The 24,921-nt window shown below is 40.9% G+C and overlaps 1 protein-coding gene across 1 annotated transcript in view; it reads right to left on the reverse strand.

Annotated features, from left to right (window-relative positions):
* Nucleotides 1-24,921, reverse strand: part of PTPRT (protein tyrosine phosphatase receptor type T) — an 812,457-nt gene that overhangs the window by 353,950 nt on the left and 433,586 nt on the right. The window contains exon 9 of the mRNA XM_030915349.1: nt 18,219-18,328. Within this exon, the coding sequence (XP_030771209.1) occupies nt 18,219-18,328 (110 nt within the window). The remainder of the gene's footprint in view (nt 1-18,218; nt 18,329-24,921) is intronic.

The raw sequence follows: 24,921 nt of genomic DNA on the forward strand, positions 1-24,921 counted from the left end.
TAGAAACCTGACTGGTGAGTCCTTCAATTCAGAGTTCTCATGGGGCTTCCAGGACCCTCTGGGAGATGACTGGGGACCAGGCACTCTACTTGCTATTGAAGGGCAAAGGCGAAAGGGAGTGAACAGGAACTGATGAGGCAAGAGTGTCTCCAGCATGTCCTTAGACAGTGCAAATGGATCTGCCAACATGCACGATAAACTTTTCACATATCAGCCTGCTCTGAGAGTATCATGAAAGCTGACATAAATCTCTGGTGGGCTGCCAAAGGCCTTCTTCCCAGACATGGTGACTGGCATAAAAACTCAAAATAATACTCAAAACACACACTCACACAGGTGAGATCTATTTGCAGTGCAATTTGGCAACATGTGGCAAGAGTTACAAAAGTATTCATTCAACCCAGTAATTTCATGTTTGTGTGTGTGGTGGGGGTGGGAGTGACTAATATACAAATACTCTAAACAGAGAAGGAAGAAAATGAGCTTTGACATTGAATGGATACTGGACAGCTAGGACTATAATATATTTTGATTTCGTATAATATTCCTGAATTGCAGGCTTAATATTGCTTCACCCACACACAATTTTATTAAATTAAGCCATTAAGATCATTCAATTTCAGGGGTTAATTTGCCCAAAAGTCAGCCACCCACGCAATGTCAGTTCCAGGATTTGAATCCAGGTGAATCAGATCTGAAGGTCATGTTCTTTCCACCATGATGCAATGCCACCATAAACATGAAGTTTATCACAGTGTTATCAAATATATAAAAAATAGAGGAATGGATAAGAAAACTACAGTATATACACTCAATGGACAATTACGCAGTCATTAAAAAAGATGAGCTATTTCCATGGTTCTATAAAGGCATCATGATTGCGATTAAACACTTAATGAAAAATTACAATAGCAAATTTTTTGTAATTATAGTTAGGTAAAAGATGTGTGCATATTAACAAAGATAAAAATACAAGGCAAAATAAGCACTGTGGTAGAAGAGCAGATTATAGGTGATCTTTTTCTCTGATATCCAAACATTCTGTAATATTGTTATAAAAATTGGCCAAGGAAGACTAAGATAACAGAATGCATTTGTTGGTGGGGAGAGCACAGAGCCTACTGTACATACAAGATCCTTTAACGAGAGTTCCTACGCAATCTTGAGACCTCTGCACATGGCCTTGTCTTCCTGCGGTTCTGCCCTTCGGTCATGAAGACTCTCTAGAGGACTTGCTCTAATATAGACTCTCTCACCTCTGGCATCTTTTTCAGGAAGGCTTCTATAGCCCTGGTCTCTTTATCCAAGTGGTAACACAGGTAAGCATCATCAAAAAGAACTGCCTCTCACAATAGCAGATAGAACATTTATACAGTAGGTGGGAAAGGACACACAGGCCCTTTAGGCATTGCAGCTGACAGCATGGCTGCTGCTGGGAGTGAAGGGCTAGTCTTCAGGGGCATGGCTCATAGGACCAGGAGAGAGTAGAACTAATTCTATCTTGTTAAGAGACAAAACAGCTATGAGAGAAGGGAGATGCCCAAGCCATTCTCAGTTCCCATCTTCCCCATGTCTTCCTAGATAATCTCAGTTTAAGCCTCACTTAGGGCTTGATACCCAGGAGCCTGGAGAACATCATGGCACCAGTGTGCCTAACACAGCCCTTCCTGGGAGGCTGCTGAAACAAACCTGCTTGCAAGAATCTTGACGCATTCTCTGCACCTCCACACATAGGCCAGGGTCTTGCTGTAACTAGGCTGATCCTCAGAGACCTGAGCCCGCTGCTTGTTTTCACTTCCAGTACCTTTGGTACTTTTGTAAACTAAAAGTAAAATCCTGAGCTCCCAACCAACTGAACAGATGCCTTCTTGGTCAAGGGGACCCCAGAGAAACCTGAAAACCGGAATTATGGGCATGGGGGAAAGGAAGTCACACCTTATTACATCCCCTCCTTTTGGATTTTAGGCACAGTGGACTGGCATTAATGCTAAAACAGACTCTTTGTGGCAATACAACACCAAATTATGAACGAGGCCTAAAGCCATGTAAAGCAAGGGTTAAGTCACACCTGCAGGCCATCAATCCTGCTACATAGCATCTTTATCTTAACTGAAAACATTCCTTTCTGCTGATTCCAAGTTTTAGACAGAGACTTACTCCTTCAACCGATTACAAATTAAAAAATATCTGAATCCACCTACAACATATAAACCCTCACTTCAGGATGTCTTGCCATTTGGGGCCAAACTAATATATACCTTCCATGTACTGATTTTTGTCTTTGCCTGTAAATCTTGCCATGCTAAAATGTATAAAACCAAACTGTAATCCGACTGTCTTGGGCACGCTTTCTCAGGATCTCCTGAGACTGTTTTCCCAGGCCATGATCACTCATATTGGCTCAGAATAAACCTATTTAAAATATTTTGCAAAGTTTGGCTTTTCTATTAACACTCTTGACTCACCATGTTGAGTCCAGTCATGAGATGGGTGGAACTCTGACACTGACATGTCTGGACTTTGCTTTAATCTACTGGCAAATGGAAACCCAGCTGCCGATGGGGGATACAGTGTGTGGGAAGTTTCCCCAGAACCTCACACCATCTGCTTTATCTTCTTGTTGGCCCATAATACTGACGTCCCTGCAGATACTGCAACAGAGTCCACTAGGATTACAACTGTTGTGAAAAGGACTGGAAACTGCAACATGCTTATACTGTAGAGAAAATAATCCAGAAATTACCAAATTACCATAAATACAGACTCTGTAGGACAAACCGATAAGTGAGGGCAGAGCTTCGCCTATCCCCCTATCAACCTTCTGAGAAGAGGCCAGAGACAGCAGGCAGGATACACCTTACCGGCTAACCCCATTCTGTCCAGCTGCAGTGCTGTGCCATGATGAGAGGGATTCTGAGGCCATGCTGGAGTACAGTGGAAGAGCATCCCCTGATTGGTTACTGATGTCCATCATGGTATAAGGGAGAAGTGGGGGCACACACTTGCCCTACATTCATCTCCCTCTGCTAGGAAATAAGCAAACTGAAATTCAAGTTTTAAAACAAGGAGGAAAACAGGACCACCATTTCTAACCTCGAGTTTATGGATCCCATCCAAATGTGTATGTACCATTTGACTCTCCTCCATTAGATCCATGTCTATTGAACAGAGTGAGCTATTATTTAGACCACAGTTCTACAATCAATGGAACGCATGTGAATGCCACTGCCTGCTACTGAAAAATCTATTGAGAGGGAAAAGGAAAGCAGAAATTCAAACTCTCCTAACCAGCTGCTTAAAGAGATCCAGTTCACTCTTATCATACCCGCAAAATTATATCTAACATTCTAGTAAGATCAATCAACACATCCTGAATAAACTGATTTGAAAGTAAAGTATGGTCCATATGTTCAGGGGAATGGAGAGCCATTAAATGGAATAGCTAAATAGATTACATAGAAACGAGAATATGTTGGGCATAGTGAAAATTAAAAAAAAAAAGTCACCATAACCACTTCAAAGCTGTTGCAAATGCACAAGAACTAGAAAGAAAATAAACCCACATGAAGATGGCTAGTGTGTTATTTCCACTCCCTATTTTACGAACATTATATAATATTGTTATATTGTCACTAACACTTAATGAAGACTAAATTCTTTTTAAAAATCAAGCAGTCACAGGGATATCAATATTTGAATATCTCTTACAGCTGTTGCCTTAACCTTGACTCAAGTTTGGAATGCATTTTTATTTATTAAATAAATATTTATCGAACCCTACTTCGTGCCAGGATCTATTCTAGGCACCGGGGATATACCTGTGAATACAGATCTTTAACCTTGACAAGTTTATACTTTAGCAAATTAATTCTATGAGTTAAGTATAAACTCATTGGTCAATGGAACCTCATATAGTCTATTAGAGATTATTATAAGACTTGGGACATAATTTTATGATTTTGGATGGTTCTATAAGGTCATATATATGGAATAATGGATGCTAAGAGTTACTTCTAACTGTTACTCTACCCAAGCCATCAAAGGGAACCTCTCCCATCTTCATAAGAAAAAAAGAAAGAGGCCAGGCACAGTGGCTCATGCCTGTAATCCCAGCACTTTGGGAGGCCAAGGCATGTGGATCACTTGAGGTCAGGAGTCCGAGATCAGCCTGGCCAACAAGGCGAAACCCCATTTCTATTAAAAATAAGAATAAAAAAATAGCCAAGCGTGGTGGGATGTGACTGTAATTCTAGCTACTCAGGAGGCTGAGGCATAAGAATCGCTTGAACCCAGGACGTGGAGGCTGCAGTAAGCTGAGATTGCATCACTGCACTCCAGCCTGGGTGACAGAGTAAGAATGCATCTCAAAGAAAAAAAAAGAAAAAAAAAAAAAAAAAAAAGAAAAAAAGCACCGCCAAATTTGAGACCCTATTGTGATCCAGGTACTATGCAGGGTACTGAATTCTTTCCAGAGATGAGCTATGTGTATATCTAGGAGTGTGTGTGTGTATTTATACACACATACTTGCTGGTAAATGTGTATCCCTACATTGTGAGTCCCTTTGTTTATAAATGTGTATCCCTTGGCACTTACAATATAAGGATACATGTTCATAAAGAAATAAGTAATAATTGTGAACTGTGGTCCATGTTATTCAAAAATGGGAAGCGATGGTAGAGACAGTGGTGAGTGGGCAAAGTCCTACCTGAAGGCTATTAGGCAGGGCCCTTCTGAGGTGGTAGCATTGACATCGATACCTGTAGTAGGAGAATGGGTTGGCCACGGAAGAGGAAGTGAAAGAGCTTTCTGGCAGTTAGGAACTCTGCGTGCAATAAGCCTGAGCCAGGGGACCCTGGCATGCCGGAGGACCGTAAAACAAGGCCAGTGAGACCAGAGGAAAAAAGAGAATGGGAGGTGCAAGTCTTTCAGACCTAAGGTAGCAGTTTGGATTTTATGTGAAATGCAATAGCTCTAAAAGTAAGGTAATAAAACTATGAGAGACATTAAAGAAAACCTAAATAAATACACAGAAATTGAATACCATAAAGATGTCAATTACCCACATATTGTTCTATATATTCAAGGCAATTCTAATAAAAAAAACAACAACAGATGTTTTCATTAAACTTGATAAGTAGATACTAAAATGAAAGAGCCAAGGGCAAGAATAACCAAGATATTGCTGAACAAGTATGAGGAGGAGGAATCTTCTCTACCAGAGATTAGGACACCGTGAAGCTGTAATAAATATGACTATGCATGGTTATGGTGCATGGAGGCCAGTAGAATAGAGAGCTCAGAAAAAAACTCATGCATATAAGACATTTTGGCATAAGTCAGATATGGCCTGGTAGAGCAGGGAAGAAGAGACTATTAAAAGGACTTGGATCAAGTGTTTACCAATGTCAGAAAAAAATAATTTTTTCACTCCATCTCTCATCCTATGCAAAAATTAATTGTAGATAGATCAAAAACTTAAATTTCAGGAGCAAAACTATACAACTTTTAGCAGAAATACAGGCAAACATCTTTCTCACCTTGGTTTAGGGAAGAATTTCTTAAGGACACAAAATGTGTTAACTATATAAACAAAGACTGAAACAATTGGCTATAATTAAGGACTTTTGTTTTTCAAAGATACATTAGAAGAAGTAAAAACAGCAAATTACATTTGAAACTGGGAAAACATTATCGAAAGTATATTTTAAAACTATTACATATCAATAAAGAAAAGAGCATATAACCCAGTAGAAAAGTAGCCAAAAGACATGAACAGGTATCCCACAGAAAATGAAACACAATATTCAACTTATTAATAATTGAGGGAATACAAAGCAAGACAACAACAAGATGCCATTTTATATTTATTTAGTCAAAATGAAGAATCTTGACACCACCAGTGTTGGAGAGGGTTTGAAATCATAGGCATTCACAATTTGTTGGCATGAGTGTAAATTAGTGCAACCAGTTTGGGAAAGAGTTTGGAATATTTTTGTAAAACTTAACATTCATTTACCATATGACCTAGTTTCTAGATAGAAATTCAAGACAAAACCTTGCACATATACAGGAGAAGGTATGTACAAGGATGCTCATTTCATCACTGTTGATAAAGGCAACATTCTGGAAGCAACCCCAATATCTAAGAAAGGATCATGGGTGAAAGTTTTGTAGTATCTTGATGCAATGGAGTATTAGACAGCAGTCAAGATGAATGGACTACAGCTGTACTCATCCATGGGGATGAACATTTGCAATACAATATGGAATAAAAATGTCCCAAAAGTTTATACACAACTTAAAATCCTTTGTTCAAATTAAAACACTAATAAAACAATATGTTTGTAAGAAATTCATACAAGTAGCAAAACTATATAAAATATACAGGAATTATATTCAAGATTCAGAAGAGTGGAGGAGTCAGGAAGACAGGATGGGGAGATGTGAATGAGCAGATACAAATGTGCTTATGTAGATCATAAGTAAATGTTAGATGCTGTCAACATTCTGGTTGTCTTTTAGTTGGTGTGTTATTGAAAAATGAATGAATAAAAAAAAAGAAAAGAGATTCATGCACAAACCAATACGGAAAGAGTTTCATGAAACTAGGAGTGAGATGAACCTCATTTTGGGCATCTAAGTGATAGTTCATAGCAGAAAGTAGTTCTTGAATCTCCCTGGTCCAAGCCTCCTAAGCCACAAATGTGGAAACTGAGGCCCAGGTTGGGAAAGAAACTCACTAGTTCAAGCACACTCTGCAATGTCTAACCAAACGTCAACCTTCAATTTACTGTTTGCACAACCCACTATTTGATGTGCAGCAATACACACATGTTAAAAACATGCATAAAATAAAACAGAATAAGAAAGCAGTGGGCCGGGCGCGGTGGCTCAAGCCTGTAATCCCAGCACTTTGGGAGGCCGAGGCGGGCGGATCACGAGGTCAGGAGATCGAGACCATCCTGGCTAACACGGTGAAACCCCGTCTCTACTAAAAAAAATACAAAAAACTAGCCGGGCGAGGTGGCGGGCGCCTGTAGTCCCAGCTACTCGGGAGGCTGAGGCAGGAGAATGGCGTAAACCCGGGAGGCAGAGTTTGCAGTGAGCTGAGATCTGGCCACTGCACTCCAGCCTGGGTGACAGAGCGAGACTCCTTCTCAAAAAAAAAAAAAAAAAAAAAAAAAAGAAAGCAGTGACCTTTCTTTATGCCATTTTGAAGGACCCTGGAGACCTGGTATGTATGTATGTACGTATGTACATATTGAAACCATAATGAGGTAGACCAAGATCTCATACTTGGGTGTCAGTTTTAAGGAATTACTTTTCTCTTGGTAAAGAGTAAGGAAAAGCAGTCAAAAAAAAAAAAAAAAAATGCCCATTGACTTAAGGTGAGGGGAGAAAAGCCACCTGCTAGCTCCTGAGCTAGTGAAAAGGTAAGCAACGAATCACAAATTTGAATTCCAGCCTCCAGAGACTTCAGAACAGAGGCTCCAAATGTCCTGATGACAGATGAAAATATGCAAACACTCTTCATTTCGTTCTGACCAAAACAGAAGCAAAAGAGCCAGTTAAAAGCAGCAAATTCATGTTGCATTGCTCAGCCTAGGCGGAATTCCAACAGGGTAACATGGTAAAGCATCTGAGATGAAAAGAGAACAACTTCTGACATTTAAAGAGACACTTCGCAACTTAAACGCTGCCTCTGGGCACAGTTTATGGAGAGGACCACAGCAGCCAGAGAGACAGTTCCATCTCTAGCCATGTGGCCATGTGCACAGGAGGACACCCTACAAAGGCCTCTGGGCGCACATGCAGTGCCTCAAAATGCAGTTTCCCTCCCAGAGAAGAAACATGAAGAGAGCCCACGCCCTGACAAATGCGGAACTCACTCTTCATTTCCTTCCCTTCTCTCTCCTAGGACACCTGTAGATACATAGGATTAAACTTAACCTGGAGATTTTTTTTTAATCCAACATTGTTCTTTAGCAAAACTCTGGAGACAAATTATGGCAGACGTTCGTGTTAAATAGCTGGGAGCCCACTGAAATGAAATAAAGTTTCTCCCCTGATGTTACTATGGCACGCATATGAGGTGACCAGGGGCCTCTCTAGTCCAGGAGAAAACAGACATAGCCCTGTGTCTCTGATATCTCTGTCAGTTAACTCTCCAGTGAAATAGAACGATCCTAAGGATGAAATTGGAAAAATGGATACGTCAAAGGATGAAAGCTTCACACAGACATGCCACCAAACATACAATTATATGTGTGTATACATGTGATAGTGTACAACTACATAAACTCATGAAAACATATGCTCATACACACACACCAACACAGGCATACGTATTCACATGTGCATACTGCAGGAATATTTTTCATGCAGCAACCTTTATTGTTTTCTACAGCTGAACTGAATGATTAATGTTTACTGTGAAAACCTCACTGGCAGGAGAACATGGTTTGCTGTCCTTAGGTAACACATGCTACGCATCTGTTGATTTCCACTGTCAAGTTACCTGGCTCCATCACAAGTACCTGTGTCATAATCGGAAAGAAGAAACACCCCAAGGCAAATATAGAGGCAATCCTAACATACCACAAGTGGATGACCAACAGCTCTAATGGGCCCACGTCCATAAATGCAAGTCACTCACATCAGAACACAACTTCTTTTCCTTCCAGACTCTGAGTGCCAGAAATCATTCTTTTCAACCAGAGCTGTTTCTACTGAAACACCTGTCAGCTTCCCTGTCAGCCCAAATGACCTGTATATGGCATCTAACCAGGGATAGCTGCATTTTTCAAGTTTCTGGAGGGGAAACATCTTATTGAGGTTGAATGATGAGCCATGGGCTAGAAAAAATGGCTCCTAGACATCCCAGGGCCCTGACTTTTAAGATTTAGGGAAGGCCTCTGGGCAAATCTATTAAGTTTTGTGTGCGTGCATGTCTTTTTTAATCTCACAAAAAAAAAAAAAAAAAAAAGGAAAACCACAACAGGACTGACTTCTACTATTCAGCAGACGGAAAAAGATTTGCAAGGGAAGGTCTGTCGTGGGCTCTGGCATCAGAGTTGCAAGATGCCATTAGTAACACGCAAAGGGATATTGACATAATGATACCTCCCTATGTGTCTTCAGTTACTCCACACACTGTTTAGCAACCTTGAGGGAAAAAAGACCAATGTTTCTTAAATTCAATCCTTAAAATAATTAGCACTTAGCATCTGCCTGTGCATGAGTGAGTTGGCTGTAACGTAACATCAGATAGAGGTGGAGTCTGGCAGAGTGAGAGTGAAGATAGGTTAAGCCAGGATCAAGACCATGTTTATTTAGCAGGTATTTAGCTAGGATTACATATCAGAGACCGATTGGATTCATTTCATGCAATGCTTCTTCCCAACCTTGGATGTTTTTGAGAAATTCTCAAGGAACTTAAAAACAACAAACAAATACAGCACATGGATAGAGCCTCCTCCCCTAGAGATTCTGATTTATTTGGACGGCAATAAGGCCCATCCATCCACCCCTTCATTCATTCAGGTATCTAGCTGCCTATTTATTTATCTATACATTGTTTCAAGCTCTCAAGGTATGATTTTTTTTTTCATTTGTTTTTGTTTTGTTTCTGAGACAGAGTCTCGCTCTATTGCCAGGCTGGAGTGCAGTGGCGCGATCTTGGCTCACTGCAACCTCTGGCTCCTGAGTTTAAGCAATTCTCCTGCCTCAGCCTCCCGAGTAGCTGGGATTACAGGCACGCGCCACCACACCCGGCTAATTTTTGTATTTTTGGTAAAGACGGGGTTTCACCATGTTGGTCAGGATGGTCTCAATTTCTTGACCTCGTGATTCAGCCGCCTCAACCTCCCACAGTGCTGGGATTACAGATGTGAGCCACCACACGGGCCAAAATAGACTTTATTTTTTAGAGCAGTTTTAGCTTCACAGCAAAATTGAGCAGAAGGTATCTCAAGGTGTGATTCTAATCTTCAGCCAGGCTTGAGAACAACTAAATTAGTTAGACTAAAATAATCATCATTACCCCTTGCTAAGATAAAGTATAAATCCATACATTTATCCAAAGAATATTTATTGAGTATATACTATGTGAAAGCTACTATTTTAGGTCCTCGGGACACACTAAAAGGCAAAAATAAATATAGCCTGTATTAGTTATTTCTTTCTTTTTTTTAGACACAGTCTCACTCTGTTTCCCAGTTTGGAGTGCAGTGGTGCGATCTCAGCTCACTGTAGGCTCTGCCTCCTGGGTTCACGCCATTCTCCTGCCTCAGCCTCCCGAGTAGCTGGGACTACAGGTGTCTGCCACCACGCCCGGCTAATTTTTTGGATTCTTAGGAGAGACAGGGTTTCACAGTGTTAGCCAGGATGGTCTCGATCTCCTGACCTCGTGATCCGCCCGCCTCGGCCGCTCAAAGTGCTGGGATTACAGGCGGGAGCCACCGCGCCCAGTGTGTGTTAGTTAAAACCAAATGCTGTCAGGCTGGAGACCAGGGTAAAACTGATGTTGCAGTTCCAGTCTGAAAGTGATCGGCTGGGGAATTCCCTCTTACGCAGGAGAGCTCAGTCTTCTCATCTATTCAGACCTTCAGCTGATGGGATGAAGTCTCATCCATGTTATGGGGAGCAATCTGCTTTACTCAAACTCCACCCATGCAAATGTCAGTCTCATCCAAAAACACCTTCACAAAACCATCCAAAGTATGGTTTGACTACCAGTCTGTCAAACCGTGGTCCAGCCAATTTGACACATAAAATTCCCCAACACAGGACCCATGCCTTCACCAGGGTTCAAGTCTGTTGCGGGGCCGGATGATACTGAAGTACACAAACAAAACAAGTGCAGATTGTGGAAATGGTACGAAGGAAAGCAAGTTGTTAAGACAGGAAACAGAGGGGAACCTGTTTTGGATCAAGTGGACAGGGGAGGGAAAAAGCCTCTTGGAGGTGAAGAAAAGGAAGGAACCAGTCCCGAGGAACGTAGAGTAAAGAGTATTAAAGGCAGAAGGAATGACACAGAGTGGTGAGGGCTGCCAGGGACTGGGTGAGCTTGGGAAATGCCAGGAGGCTGAAGGAGCCAGACTGCAGTCACTGGTGGGAAGAGGAGTGGCAGGTGAAGTTAGAGAGGCAGCCGGGGCCAGATCATTCAGTACCTTGAAGTTAAGATGAAGCCAAAGCAGATGAGGAATAGGATCAGACTCATCTCTTAAGATGTTCTGTCTGGCTGCAGTGTGGACATGTGGAACAGGTGAAGTGTGGAGCGGGGTGGGCAGGGAGGAACTGAAATGCTCCAGGCATCTGAGGGGGAGCTCAGAACTGGATGTGGCAGCGGAGATGGTGCCATGCAGCCTGACCTGTGTCTATTTTGCCAAGAGAAATAATCAAACTTTCTGGTGGATTAGCTGTGTGGCTGCTGTGGGCAATGGATGACGCTCACATTTCTGGCTTGAACAATTTAGAGGAAACAAGAGCTTTTTTCCTTGTTACCAGTCTGGCTCGAGTTATACTCAATAGCGGCCTGCATTATGCAAATCATGTGTCCTAATTAACGTAGATCCAATTTGAATTATGCAAATTCTTGCTGCAGGCTGTATTAGTCACAATCCAGCTGATTTCCTCCTGCCTAGACTACCTCCTGCCCATCTGGACCACATCCCGTTCTCCACACTGCTCCTCTGTGGACCAGAGTCATGAGCCAGTCTGGGGTCAGTGAGCCCTGAGTGGTCAGTGCAGCAAAGTGGAAGGATGGGAGGAAGTGTACTCATCCATCCAGACAGAGCCACGAACCTTCTCTGGGCTTTGGTCTTTAAGAGCTTCCTTGTGAGCCTATCCACCCAGCTGGTCCCTCTCTCCATCCATGTCTGTGTTGGCTTTCGTTCTGTTCAGAACTGTCTCAGAAGACGCTCCAACCTCCTTGTAATGCATTCTGATGGCTGGTTGATTCCTGGGGCCCGTGCTTTTTGTTCAGATTGAATCCAACCATCTGTGTGCTGAAAAAATATTGACAAACCCTCCGACCTATTGTACCTTTTAAAGGCGCTCCCATACAGGAATGCCGCCTTGTTTTATTGAAGCGAAGTCTGTTTTATTTAACTCTGAATGCCAGGCACCTAGAATAGCTTGTAAGATAAATGCCAATCAACTCTAGCATAATCAAGACACCCATTCCTGCCTCATTAGGGTCTTCTCATTCCCTTTAAGCTTCTCAGATTTATACACTGTAATTAGAAACTTGGTGATTTTGACTGCTAAACAGAAAGGCTTACTGGGAGGCTTCGTATGTCTGAATTTTAAATATTTTCACACTTCGTTAACCCAGTTGCAAGTGTAACATCTTCTGGCCCAATTCCCTCACACTGTGTGATTTTTATTTTTGGACAAAGACGAGTATAATTAATTGAATTGAAACACATATTGATTACTGTTTTCCATGAACTCTGAACAGCTTGTCTCTGAATGATTTTATTGAAGGGTTTTCAGACAACTGTTTGGTTGGATTGCTTCCCTTGGTGACCTCATTCTGGCTATAAGTGCCTGTCTGCAATTGCGACGGTCTGTGTTCTTGGTGAGTTGTGGTTGTTCCCAAGAGCTGAGTCAGAATGAGAGAGGCCACACCACCCTTCTGCACATCCACACCCTGATTAGGGAACCCTGATGCCTTAATCAAACACAAAAGAGGGTTTTGGAAGAGTCTATGCAGATGTCAAGATTTCCATATTCCTGATGAAAATACTCAGCTGTTTGGGTCTCCGGTGAGCAGGAATATTCCTTAGTGCATTAAATGATCACATTATTCATGCAATGACTACAATGCATTCACCAGGCAGAGCTTTCCAGACCAGTTGATATTCCCTTACCACTTCTACCACCCTCTTGTACAGAGCAAGATTGTGAGATTTGAGAATGTCTCTTAAACCAGTGCTTTTTATGCTTTAACGTACACACGAATCACCTGGGGATCTTGTTAAGAAGACTCTGATTCAGTGGGTCCAGGCTGGGGCCGGAGATTCTGCATCTCTAACATGCCTGCAAGTGATGTTAATGCTGCTAGTTTCTGGACACAAGGCCATTGGTGCTGCCTCTATCTGTGCATGATCTGTCACTCTGTTACGGGAATGATCATAGAAGTGCATTCTGCATCTCCCACTAAAGTGCAAATTCCCAAATATCTGAGGCCATGGTCTAATTCATCTTAATATTTCCGGCTGCAGCTCAGATGACACCGGAACCAGAGGGCTCTGACGAGGATTCTGAGCTCCCCTTTCAGTGGGCAGAGAGAGAGTCTGAGGCTGCTGCAGAATGAGACTGTTTCACAGCCCTGGAGTAGTAATAGGATCAGGGTGAGACACCCATCTTTCAGGGAAGGTGGGCCCAGGATCTAAGGGTCCATGGCTCCAGGGTGCTTATCAAGATAAGAACTCATTACTGAAAAGAGGGTGTCAAAGCTGGGTTAGCAGCAGTAAAAAGGCAGCTGTAACAAAGATTTCACATCTTCTGCCCAGGTACAAGGTCTTCTAATAAATAGTTCATCTTAATATCATAGATGATGGAAATGTCCTTGCCTCCTGGTGCATTTTCCAGATGTTTCCAAGATGCTTGTGTGCCCACCATCTCTTATCCACACAACAGCTGGATGATCTTTTAAGAATATAAATTGGATCCCTTCATTCCTCTGTGTAGAACTCTCCTAGGGCTTTCCATTCCTTTCAGGATAAAATGCAAGTTCTAGGAGTCCTGGCATCCCTGGCCCTAACCACCCATTCCCCCACACAGTCTCATCACTGTCCTCTGTGCTCAGGAAGCCCCAGTCACTCTGGTCTCCTTTTTACTGTATTTTAAAGACATGCCTAAGTGATTTCCACCTCAGGGCCTTTGCACTTGCTGTTTTTATTCATATGTCATCACTACTTTACCTTCAGAGACTTTGGCTGGCTTATAGGCAAGAATTAAACAGCAAAGAAACTCAAAAATGATGTAGAATCTTTGATTTTGTGGCTTTGACACAGATTTATTTTCCCCTTCATTCTTACCCAGTTGAAGTCTAGAATAGTCTGACACCTTCATACTAGAAAGAGAGGACTGAAGACTGGAGACAGAATGGAACTTAAAGCCACTCACATTTTGGGGAACAGAATTGTCCAAGGATGCACCCAGAGGTTGTAACTTGGACTTGTGCAGAAGGAAATTTAATCTTAACTACTTGGACCTGCTGTATTTAACAATGACATAGTTATAATAATGAAACTTCCCTCCTTCCCCTCCCTTTCTTTTTCTCTGCTTTTAACTTCGCTGAGTCTAAGGTTGTATATAAGAGGCCACAGACAATTCTGAATTTCTCTTCCATTTGCATTATCCTATTTTTCTTTGTAATAAAATATTCTTTTTTGAGGCCAGGAGAGGGTAATTTATAATTTATGAATTTCTCTCTTTAAATTACAACTAGAACCTAATTTAAAAAATCAAATTGGTTTCATCTAATTAAATTTGTAAATTGCCTCATAAACACATGCTTTGTTATAAATGTTTTTAAAAGCAAGGTCTCTTACTTACTGTCTGGGGTTGGATTGGGTTGAGTGCAGAGTAACAGGTACTTCTCATCTCTCTACTCAAGAGAACATACTCTTCTATCAATTGCCAAAAGTTTCTCAAGAGTAGTATTTTCCAGAACAGTGCTTCTGAAACCGTAATGCCCATAGGAATCACCCAAGGATCTTGTTAAACTGGAGAGGCCTGAGCTGCTACATTTCTAACTAGCTCCCAGGTAATGCTAATGCCTCTGGTCTATGGACCACGCTAAGTTGCAGCAAGGGGCAAGACATCTGTACCTGCATTTAGGAGTCCTGGGTTTGGCATCTGGATAATATGACCTTGGTCTTTTCATTTTAACCCTCTGCACTCAATTTCCTCATTTTTATGTAATGATAACAGCTAACATTTATAATGTTATTTCTAAATGCCAAACACTGTGCAAAACCTATATTTAATTGGATCTTCAGAGTAATCCTATAAGGCCATTTTATTATTACCTTGATTTTTCTGATAAAAGACTTAAGGTTCTGAGAGGCCACTTGATGTACTCAAGGTCACAGAGCAAGTAAATGTCAGAGCAGGGATTCAGATCCAGGCTATATGGGCTCAAATGTCACCATCTTTCTTTCCTTAGGCCTCACTAGCTTTTGATACACATGACCACACTCATGTTTATGCTCACAATACAATGGCCTAAATCTATAACCTCCTTAGCTGTCTTTACAGCATCCCTCAATAATTTTGGCATATTCCCCAAAAGTAGCCTCAAATGCTTACAAACAAGTCAATCAGTTACAATACTCTGGTTGTGGTTCTCTGCAATTATAGCCCAAGTCACAGCCAAGAAGCTACTTGAAGGTATCTTTCATCATAGTTGTCTCCCATAGAATCCATGGGAATGCCAACATCCCTGGCATCTGGTCTCTGAAAATCCACAAGGCACCGGATTCACACGAAGTGAGAAGGACATGCTGCTCTAATCTGTACCCACCTTTGTGCGTGGGGCTTCAGAGAGTGCACTATATAATAATGCCTCAATTACAGGAGGTTCTACTCAAACAAAGAGTCTAACTCACAGTTGTGTTTGAACCCTTGGTCTCCCTCTGTTTCTTTCTTCTTATCATGGAATTTTAATCATGATATTTCTAATCCAGTCTACTGCATCATCCTACTAGAGGAAAGTGTACATTGCTCTCAAGGATCCAGTCTAATGCATCACCCTACTAGAGGAAAAAGCATATTACTCTCAAGGAATAATCTGTGCAGAGACATAACTCCACGTGCAGCATCACCCTACACTAGTGGATTCCAAATGCAGGTATGTACAAGGACCAGGGCTTTTCCATGACAAAGCTGCCATCTATCCAACGCAAAATTAGAAAAATTAATGTGACTGTCATGAGTTAGTAAAACATCATAAATTTATTCAATTTGAAGGATGGACTTTTATTCTGAAATTATATCCTTTCTATATTTTTGGAATTATGTCTTTCATAAAACGATGTAAGTAAGAGATGTTGAAGTACCCTAGGTTACTCCCCCAAACCTTTTTAAATGCTACTGGCCCGTGAATTCCAAAAGTCTTCAACATCTGGCACAGAGCGTATTTTACATAACAGTACCAAGTAATTTAACTTCCTAAATCAAGGGTCCTTTCCTTCTGCTTTACAAAGAAGAGTTTGCCAGGCACAACAGATCTTCATTTCATTTACATGTTGTGTGTGTGTATGTGTGTCTGTGTATGTGTGTGTGTGTGATTGTGGTCTCTGCTTTACAAAGAATAGCATGTAGATTTGAAGTGATTGGATTTTGTTTCAATTAATTTTCCAGTCCCTGTCTTTCCCAAAGAGGTTTTGAAAATGTACTAGGCAAGGTGTATCGGTATGAGTACCTGCCCTCCTCTTAGGGTACTCCCCAGGAAGAAAGCTTCTCCTAAGCGTGTGGCCTGAGAAAGCTCATAAGTGGTGGGGATGGATGTTTGTTTCTGCCTTCCATGTGGTAATCCTGAGAGCTGCACCAAGCTCCCTGCAATTTCTAAGAGGAAGATGTTAGCTCTCCTGAGGAATGCTAGTTTTAGTGAGATAAGGTGTTTTCTTAAGCACCTTGTACATGTTGGATAATCTTCTCCTTCAGAGTTCTCAGGACCATCTACGACTCTCTAGAGAAGTTGTGGGTCTGTTAGATTAATCTTGAGTACTTTTCCTTCATCAAATACTCCTTGACTTTCCTCCCCAGAGCTCACCTTTCCTTATGGCAGCAATATTCTTCCCCCAAGCCCACTCCCTATACATGCATGCTTCTGCATGAGCACTCAGTGGCTTAAGTCTCTTCACGGGCCTGTGGTACATATTTTGGTCTGGGATGCTTGTGTCTTTCCCCCTCATCAGACTCCCTAGGGAAACCCTGAAGAAGTGATTACCACCTTTATTTTACAAATGAGAAAAATGAGGCTTAAAGAGAGGAGGAAGCTACCAAAGGTAACTCAGGAGAAGGTGGAGCTACTAGGACACTAGGCTACATCATTCCAGCTTTGGTATCCATGCCCTTCCCTCTGCATTGCTATGGGTTTCCATTTGATCCAGTATCACAATCTTATGATGTGTAAGAACACAAGGGGTGGAAGGAGACTCAATCTTACTCACATCCCAGTACTTGAATCTTAGCTATATCACCTTTGTTGGAGACTTTTTTTTGGTTTTGTTTTGCAATAAACATTCATACAGTTTGTCTTATTTATGCAACTTTTCTGGAAGGCACATTGTGTTGGCTTGATGGGTACATTCCTGCCTGAGTAGGTTCTGGTTCATCTCTGATACAGTAAGGCCCTGCTAATGCTTGGAAGGGGGGCTTTGGACACCATCACCTGGATGACAAAATATGCCTTGGACACAGAGCAATTTAAATCTCAAGCATCCTGTGTTCCTGTTTCATAGAATAACTCTGGGATTCTTTTCAAAGCAAAGGGACCGATATTCGTAGAGTGAGCATCATGTGGGTATTGCAGTTTCCCAGATGAACTTTCACTACTGTTTGCCAGGCCTGGGCCTTCTCTTCTACATAAGAACAGTCTGACTCCCTGGGTTTTGGTTCCTTTGTGGATGAAGTCAGTTGTCACCACTGTCATTTCAATGCATGGTATGTACAAATTTCTTTGTCCTTGGGGCTACCAAGACAGTTCCACTGTGTACCATTATGTTTGCACCCCATTGTATTGTCTTCTTTTATTTATTTATTTATTTATTTTTTGAGATGGAGTTTCGCTCTTTTTGCCCAGGCTGGAGTGCAATGGCACAATCTCGGCTCACCGCAACCTCTGCCTCCCGGGTTCAAGCGATTCTCCTGCCTCAGCCTCCCGAGTAGCTGGGATTACAGGCATGTGCCACCATGCCTGGCTAATTTTGTATTTTTAGTAGAGATGGGGTTTCTCCATGTTGGTCAGACTGGTCTTGAACTCCCGACCTCAGGTGATTCACCCGCCTCGGCTTCCCAAAGTGCTGGGATTATAGGAGTGAGCCACCGCGCCTGGCCCCCACTGTACTGTCAGAAACCTTTTGATAAGTCACATCTTACTCACCTTTATACCTTCAGTGGAATGGGTATTCACCAATGTCAGGCTGAAGTGACTTGAATAAAGCTAAGCCAATGGATGCAGCACAAGGGACCTTCTTACCTCATAGAGCGTGATGACCCCATTGGTCTCATTGGGAGGTTTCCACTGGATGTAGATTTTCTCCTCAAAGGGCCCCCCTTGGATGGATTCTAGAGGAACAGCTCCTGGAACTACAGAATGGAAAAATTATGAACTTGACGTCACCTTCCACATCATTTCTCAAACCCCACTAACCTAGAACAGGGGTTGACAAAGTTTCTATAAAGAACCAGATAGTAAATATTTTAGGTCTGATGGGCCATACATTCTCTATTGTAACTACTCAACTCTGTCATTTTAGCACAAAAATGGCTATCGATAATCCATAAATGAATGGGTACAGTGGTGTTCCAATAAAACTTTATTTATGAAAACAGGCAATGGGCTGGATTTGACCCATAGGCCATAGTTTGCTGACCCATTTTCAGAAGGCTGATCAGGCTTTTCATCAGCAGATTGAGCAAGTCGGTTTATGAACTGAACCTGATAAGGGTAGAAAGGACATGAGCAGTTTCCAGTTCTGCCAGAGGTGGGAATCTGAAAGGAGGTCTTTGCTTCAGGGGTGTCTAATCTTTTGGCTTCCCTGGGCCACACTGGAAGAAGAAGAATTGCTGTGGGCCACACATAAAACACACTAACACTAACAACAGCTCATGAGCTAAAAAAAAAAAAAAAAACAACAACAATTACAAAAAAAAATCTCAGAACATTGTAAGAAAGTTTATGAATTTGTATTGGGCCACATTCAAAGCCATTCTGGGCTGCACGCAGCCCAGGGGCCGCCAGTTGGACAAGCTTGCTTTAGGATTTGTATTTGAGAAATGCAAAGTGAGCTTCCCATCATCTTACCAAGTATCATTTTCTTCACTCTGCCAAGTTTTCTCTAACTTTAGGAAGTGCTTCATCAGTTTCCTGACTAACTCCTGAATCCAACATGAACTATGTGGCTTGAAACCCCAATCCAATTAGAAGAAGCACGCCTTGCTCCAGGAAGGCAGCTAGCTTGACTTGCTGTTGAGTCCCAATGCCTGGCATGAAGTAGATGCATAATAACTATTTGCTGGTTGAATGAATAGGTGAATGAATGACCTATGCCAGCATTTTGCCCTAATGAGTGCAACCTTTCCTGGGGTTCCTTCTGTAAGCCTGTCAGCCTTCCTGCCAGCATCCTCCTGCTGGATTTCACTATTCTTACAACAGTCTGGAAGACGGTGAGCCAGGAAACAAATTATTCCCCAAACTTTCTGCCGTAACCCCTTAGAAATAATGAATTTCAGTAAATTGTTACCAGATCTATTTATATTTTGGCATTATAAAAGCAGGTACTTTCACTAAGCACTTACAGTTGGATTAGAATTTTACCTACATTATTTCACTTAAGCCACAGAACAGCTCTGCCCAGTAAGTATTATCTCCTTTGCGTCAATAAGAGAACTGAGGCAGAGAAAATGGAATAACTTGCTGAAGGTTATATGGCTCTTAAGTTGTAAAGAGGGAACTAAACACCTGTCTGTGAGTTTTAAAGCATATACTCTCAATCATCACACTACGCCTCTCTGCATATAGCCTTGGCCATATGTTGCAATCAGTTCTCCTTTGTTAAATTAAAATATGTTCAGTTTTGCTCATTATGGACATGATACACAGAATTTGTTGAATATTAAGAATATATAAAAAGGTTAAAAAAAGAAAAAAACAAAATTACTCATAATTCAAATGTTCAAAGATATTTTCCAATCTTTTTATGCATATAAAATTTTGTTTTATTTATTTATTTATTTATTTATTTATTTATTCATTTATTTATTTATTTATTTTGAGACAGAGTCTCGCTCTGTCACCGAGGCTGGAATGCTGTGGCCGGATCTTAGCTCACTGCAAGCTCCGCCTCCCGGGTTTATGCCATTCTCCTGTCTCAGCCTCCCGGGTAGCTGGGACTACAGGCGCCGCCACGTCGCCCGGCTAGTTTTTTGTAGTTTTTAGTAGAGACGGGGTTTCACCGTGTTAGCCAGGATGGTCTCGATCTCCTGACCTCGTGATCCGCCCGTCTCGGCCTCCCAAAGTGCTGGGATTACAGGCTTGAGCCACCGTGCCCGGCCTATATTATTTTTTAAAAACATTAACTCCTACTGTGCATATTGCACCTGTGACCTTATTTTATCACTAAAGAAACTGCAGACTTAAAAAAAAATCTTTGGGTGTTCTCTAGGGTCATACATTTTAATGGCTGCTTAGAGGGGATGTTGCCCCTTTATAGTCACTGATCCTTTATTATTGGGCATTAAAGTTGCTTTGAATTCTTCATGATTTTGAGCAATGCTGGAATGAGCATGCTTATAGGTAAGTATGTATGCAACTCTGCAGATAGCCGTTAAGATTAATGCTTTGGAAATTAACTTACTGGGCCAAAGTAAATGAACTATTTTATTTTTAAGGCTTTTGACATATATTACCAGATTGCCTTTCAGAAAGTTTGTACCATTCTGGACTCCCCAGCAGAAGACTATGTCTGTTCTTGCCAACACTGACTATTTAAAAAATTAAGTGCATGTGTATGTGTATCTTTTTTAGAATACTGGAGAGTACAGATTTTGTTTTTAGTTTAATGAGCCATTTACATTGCTTCTTTTATGAACAAATTATCTATACCTTGTGCTCATTTTCCTGTATGGCTCTTCATTTTTGCTCATCTTTGTCTTACGGGCTTGCAATTGTAATTTCATTTTAAGGACATAAGCTTTCTTGCATAGGCTTGCAAATATATTTTTGCCAGTTTTTTGTTGGCTTTTAAAATCGTTTATGTATGCAGAAGCTTTTAATTAGTCAGGTATCCTATTATTTTCCCTTATCCACCCTTCCTTTCCAGAAATATTTATTATGTAATTAATATGATCAAGGGACAGTGATGGACAGTAGAGATGCACCAATGACAACAAAATAGAGGTGAGCTCTATCCATGATAAAGCTTGTATTCTGGAAAGAGAGACAGACATTAAATGATTATACTCAAAATTAATTCATTACATTTTTTTAAAATCAGGACTCTGACATAAAGGGATATGGTATTAGGAGAATTATTAAAAGCAGGGAAAAACCTAGAATGGCAAGTTAGGATATTAAATGGCACACAGGTTAGAGTTGCTGGATAAACAGAGTCACTAGGGCAAAATGGGGAGGAGGTGCTGTAGTGTGGTGAATAGCTTTGTGAGGTTAAGGGTGGAAGGAGAAAAATCAGTTAGGAGGCTGTCGTTGTTATGGCGGGGAGAAAGCATTGTAACTTGGACTGGAATGACTGTAGTGTAGAAGAGAAATAGATTGTATAGGAGATTTGGACTCAGAGGATGGCAATGTGGAAGATCAACGGACTGTGCAGGAGATCTGGGGATGCTAAACTAACATGACTTGATGGTGATAGATAAGGGTGAAGGATGGAAGGGATGTGTCATGGAGAACTGTAACCCTTTTGTTTTATACAACTGGGGGATCAGAATGCTGTTTATAGAGAGGGAGCCTTAAAGGATGACCAATTTTGGAGAGGAAGCTGGTGAGCTCAGTTTTTGTCATACTTTATTTCAGGTATACATAGAACATCCAAGTGGCAATGTTGAGTAGCAGTTGGATATGGGAAGACTGGGGCCAATGTTTGGAAATGGAAACCGTGGGCAGGGAATAGATGGCAAGAGTATAGAGCAGAGAGAAAAAAAAAATAGGTCTAAGACTAAGTGAAGAAGAACTCCAGGATTAACAATTAGGAGGAAAACGAATGGAGAAACTGGGAGTCAGTGTTCAGGGAGGCAACCAGAAAACCAGGAAGTGAGCTGTCATTGTAGCATCCCAGGAAGGAAAGATGCTCAAGAAGGTATCGGTCAGCAGGTCACAAATACGGCTGAGCAGTCAAGTGAGATGTGGTTTCAAACTTGCCCATTGAACCTACTGTCCTCAAGGTGACTCGTGAGCCAAGCAAGAGTAATTTAAGGGAGAATGTTGGCATCACAGGTCATCCTGAAGAGGGTTGAGAGTAGAGGGGAAGGTGAGGTGAGGCAAGTAAACAATACTGGCTGTGAAAAGGAGGGGAATTCAAAACATAACAGGAATGACATATGGAGCCAAAATCATGACTCTCTTGATGATAAGAGAGGTTATGATTAAAGCAACCAAGAGAAAAAATTCAAAATAGAGCCCAGCCACGGTGGCTCATGCCTGTCATCCCACAACTTTGAGAGGCCAATGTGGGCAGATCACGAGGTCAAGAGATTGAGACCATCCTGGCCAACATGGTGAAACTCTGTCTCTACTAAAAAACAAAAATTAGCTGGGTATGGTGGCACGTGCCTATAGTCCCAGCTACTCTGGAGGCTGAGGCAGGAGAATTGCTTGAACCCAGGAGGCACAGGTTGCACTAAGCCAAGATCATGCCACTGCACTCCAGCCTGGTGACAGAGTGAGAGTCCATCTCAAAAAAAAAAAAAAAAAAAAAAATTCAAAATAGAAGAAAGAAGGAGAAGAGTGAGAAAGAGAGAGGAGATAACTGACAATGGGTAGGGTCCTGAAAGCAAGAGCAGGGGTGGGTTGTCTCGTTTATAGAGGGTTCTCTCATTTTGTGAGAGAAGAGGAGAGGATGGAAATGTGCTAATGCTTTGTAGGGAGGAACTGAAGTGTCCGAACGGCTCTGTTTTCTTGAGAAGTGGGGTGAAGCCATCTACCAAAAGTGTAGTGGGGGACAAATTGCATCAAGAATTTGGAAAGAGAGGAGAAGCTTTAATCATGGAGAGTGGAAGGTAAGCAGAATAGAGAGATGAAAATTCTATTCATTCACCCGAGGGTCTATCTGGTGGAAACTGAGGAGGGTCTGTTTGATGGACAATAAGAAGGGTCTATCTGATGAAGACTGTGGGCATGAAACTCAAGCTAATAGATCTTGGTCTTTCCAACCTGGAGAAAATTCTCTTTTTCACACCAGATCAGATGAATGGAAAGGACAGATGAATAGTTGTTTTATATTTTATTTATTTTTTTTATTCCCGTCTTTTTCTTTTTACACCTGACACTTTAATATTTCTGAAATTACTGTGTATATTATACATGGCAGAAATCTAACTATAATTCCTCACAATTTTCTCAATTGTAAAGGACAATTAATTGACCAGTCAAAACTTTCCCTGGTGATTTAAAATGCCATCTTATCACCATGTTAAATTATTTTATATTCTAGCATATGTTGTTTGGTTTTCTGTTCTATTTCACTGAGTTGTAGCTTTTACTGTGACAGTATTTCTCTATCGCATTAAGATGACATGTTTTGATACTTGGTAGAACAAGTCTTTTTATTATTCTTCTTTTGCAAAGTTTTCTGAGGTATCACTACCCATGTATTCTTCCAGAAGAATTAAGGAATAATTTTATAAAATTTTAATTATATTTCATCAAAAATTTTACTGCAGTTGCACTTTTTTTCTCTTTTTTGGGAAGCAGAGAGTATCACTTTGTAACATAAGTCCTTCTATCCAGTAAACCATATAAATCTTCATGTATTAATGCTTCTTTTTATGCCCCTCAGTTAAAAATGTTTTTCTTTTATTTCTTACAAATTGTATTTCTAGGACTTTATTATTGTTCATATTGTTTTTGTATTATATTTAAAAGTTTCTTTTATAGTGTTTTGTATTATATGGAAAAGTATACATAATAATGTATGAATAGTTTAAGAATAATTATCAAATACACATGTGCCCACTATCTGCTCTAAGAAATAAAATACTACTGTACTATCGAAGCACTTTTTATGCCAATCACTATTGTCTCCTTTTTCCTTCCCCATCAGTAAATATATAAATAAATAAAAACAGGTACTACAGATACTATCCTGATTTTTCTTTTCTTTTTTTTCAGACAGAGTTTCACTCTTGTTGCCCAGACTGGAGTGCAATGTCGCGATCTCGGCTCAATGCAACCTCCGCCTCCTGGGTTCAGGTGATTCTCTTGTCTCAGCCTCTCAAGTAGCTGGGACTACAGGCACCCGCCACCACACCTGGCTAATTTTGTATTTTTAGAACAGACAGGGTTTCACCATGTTAACTAGGATGGTCTTGAACTCTTGACCTCAGGTAACCTGCCTGTGTTGGCCTCCCACAATGCTGAGATTACAGGTGTGAGCCACTGAACTCAGCCTGAATTTTCTCTTAATCATTCTCTTATTTTTATTTGGAGTTCTGAATATATACATATATCCAAGACAATATATCATTTAGTTTTTCTTGGTTTCTTTTAAATCTATGTGGATTGAGTGTTTTCTATTATATGATTTGCATTTGTCACTCATCATCATTTTGAGATTCATCTATTTTGATGCACATAGTTGTATTTAATTCATCTCTATTTTATGAATATATTCTTATTTATTCTACCATTCCATAGTATATGAACTTTAGAGTTGTATCCACGTGGGGTTTTCTTAGAATATAATTTATTAGAATATTTTTGTATATTTGGTTGAACATATATCAAGATTTTACTAAGGTACACTTAGGAATAGAGGGTCTATTCCTACGACCCAAGGGCATATCAGTCTTTGTTTTCACAGGGTAATGCCAAATTGTTTTTCAAAGTGCTGGTAGCACTGCCCTAAGCAATGTTCTGAGAGTTACTACTTCTCTACATCTTTATTAACATTTGGTATTATCAGATTTTAAAATTCTAGACCATCTGGTAAGTATAAAATGATACT

This window comes from Rhinopithecus roxellana, chromosome 13 (assembly GCF_007565055.1).
Source record: "Rhinopithecus roxellana isolate Shanxi Qingling chromosome 13, ASM756505v1, whole genome shotgun sequence".
NCBI lineage: Eukaryota > Metazoa > Chordata > Mammalia > Primates > Cercopithecidae > Rhinopithecus > Rhinopithecus roxellana.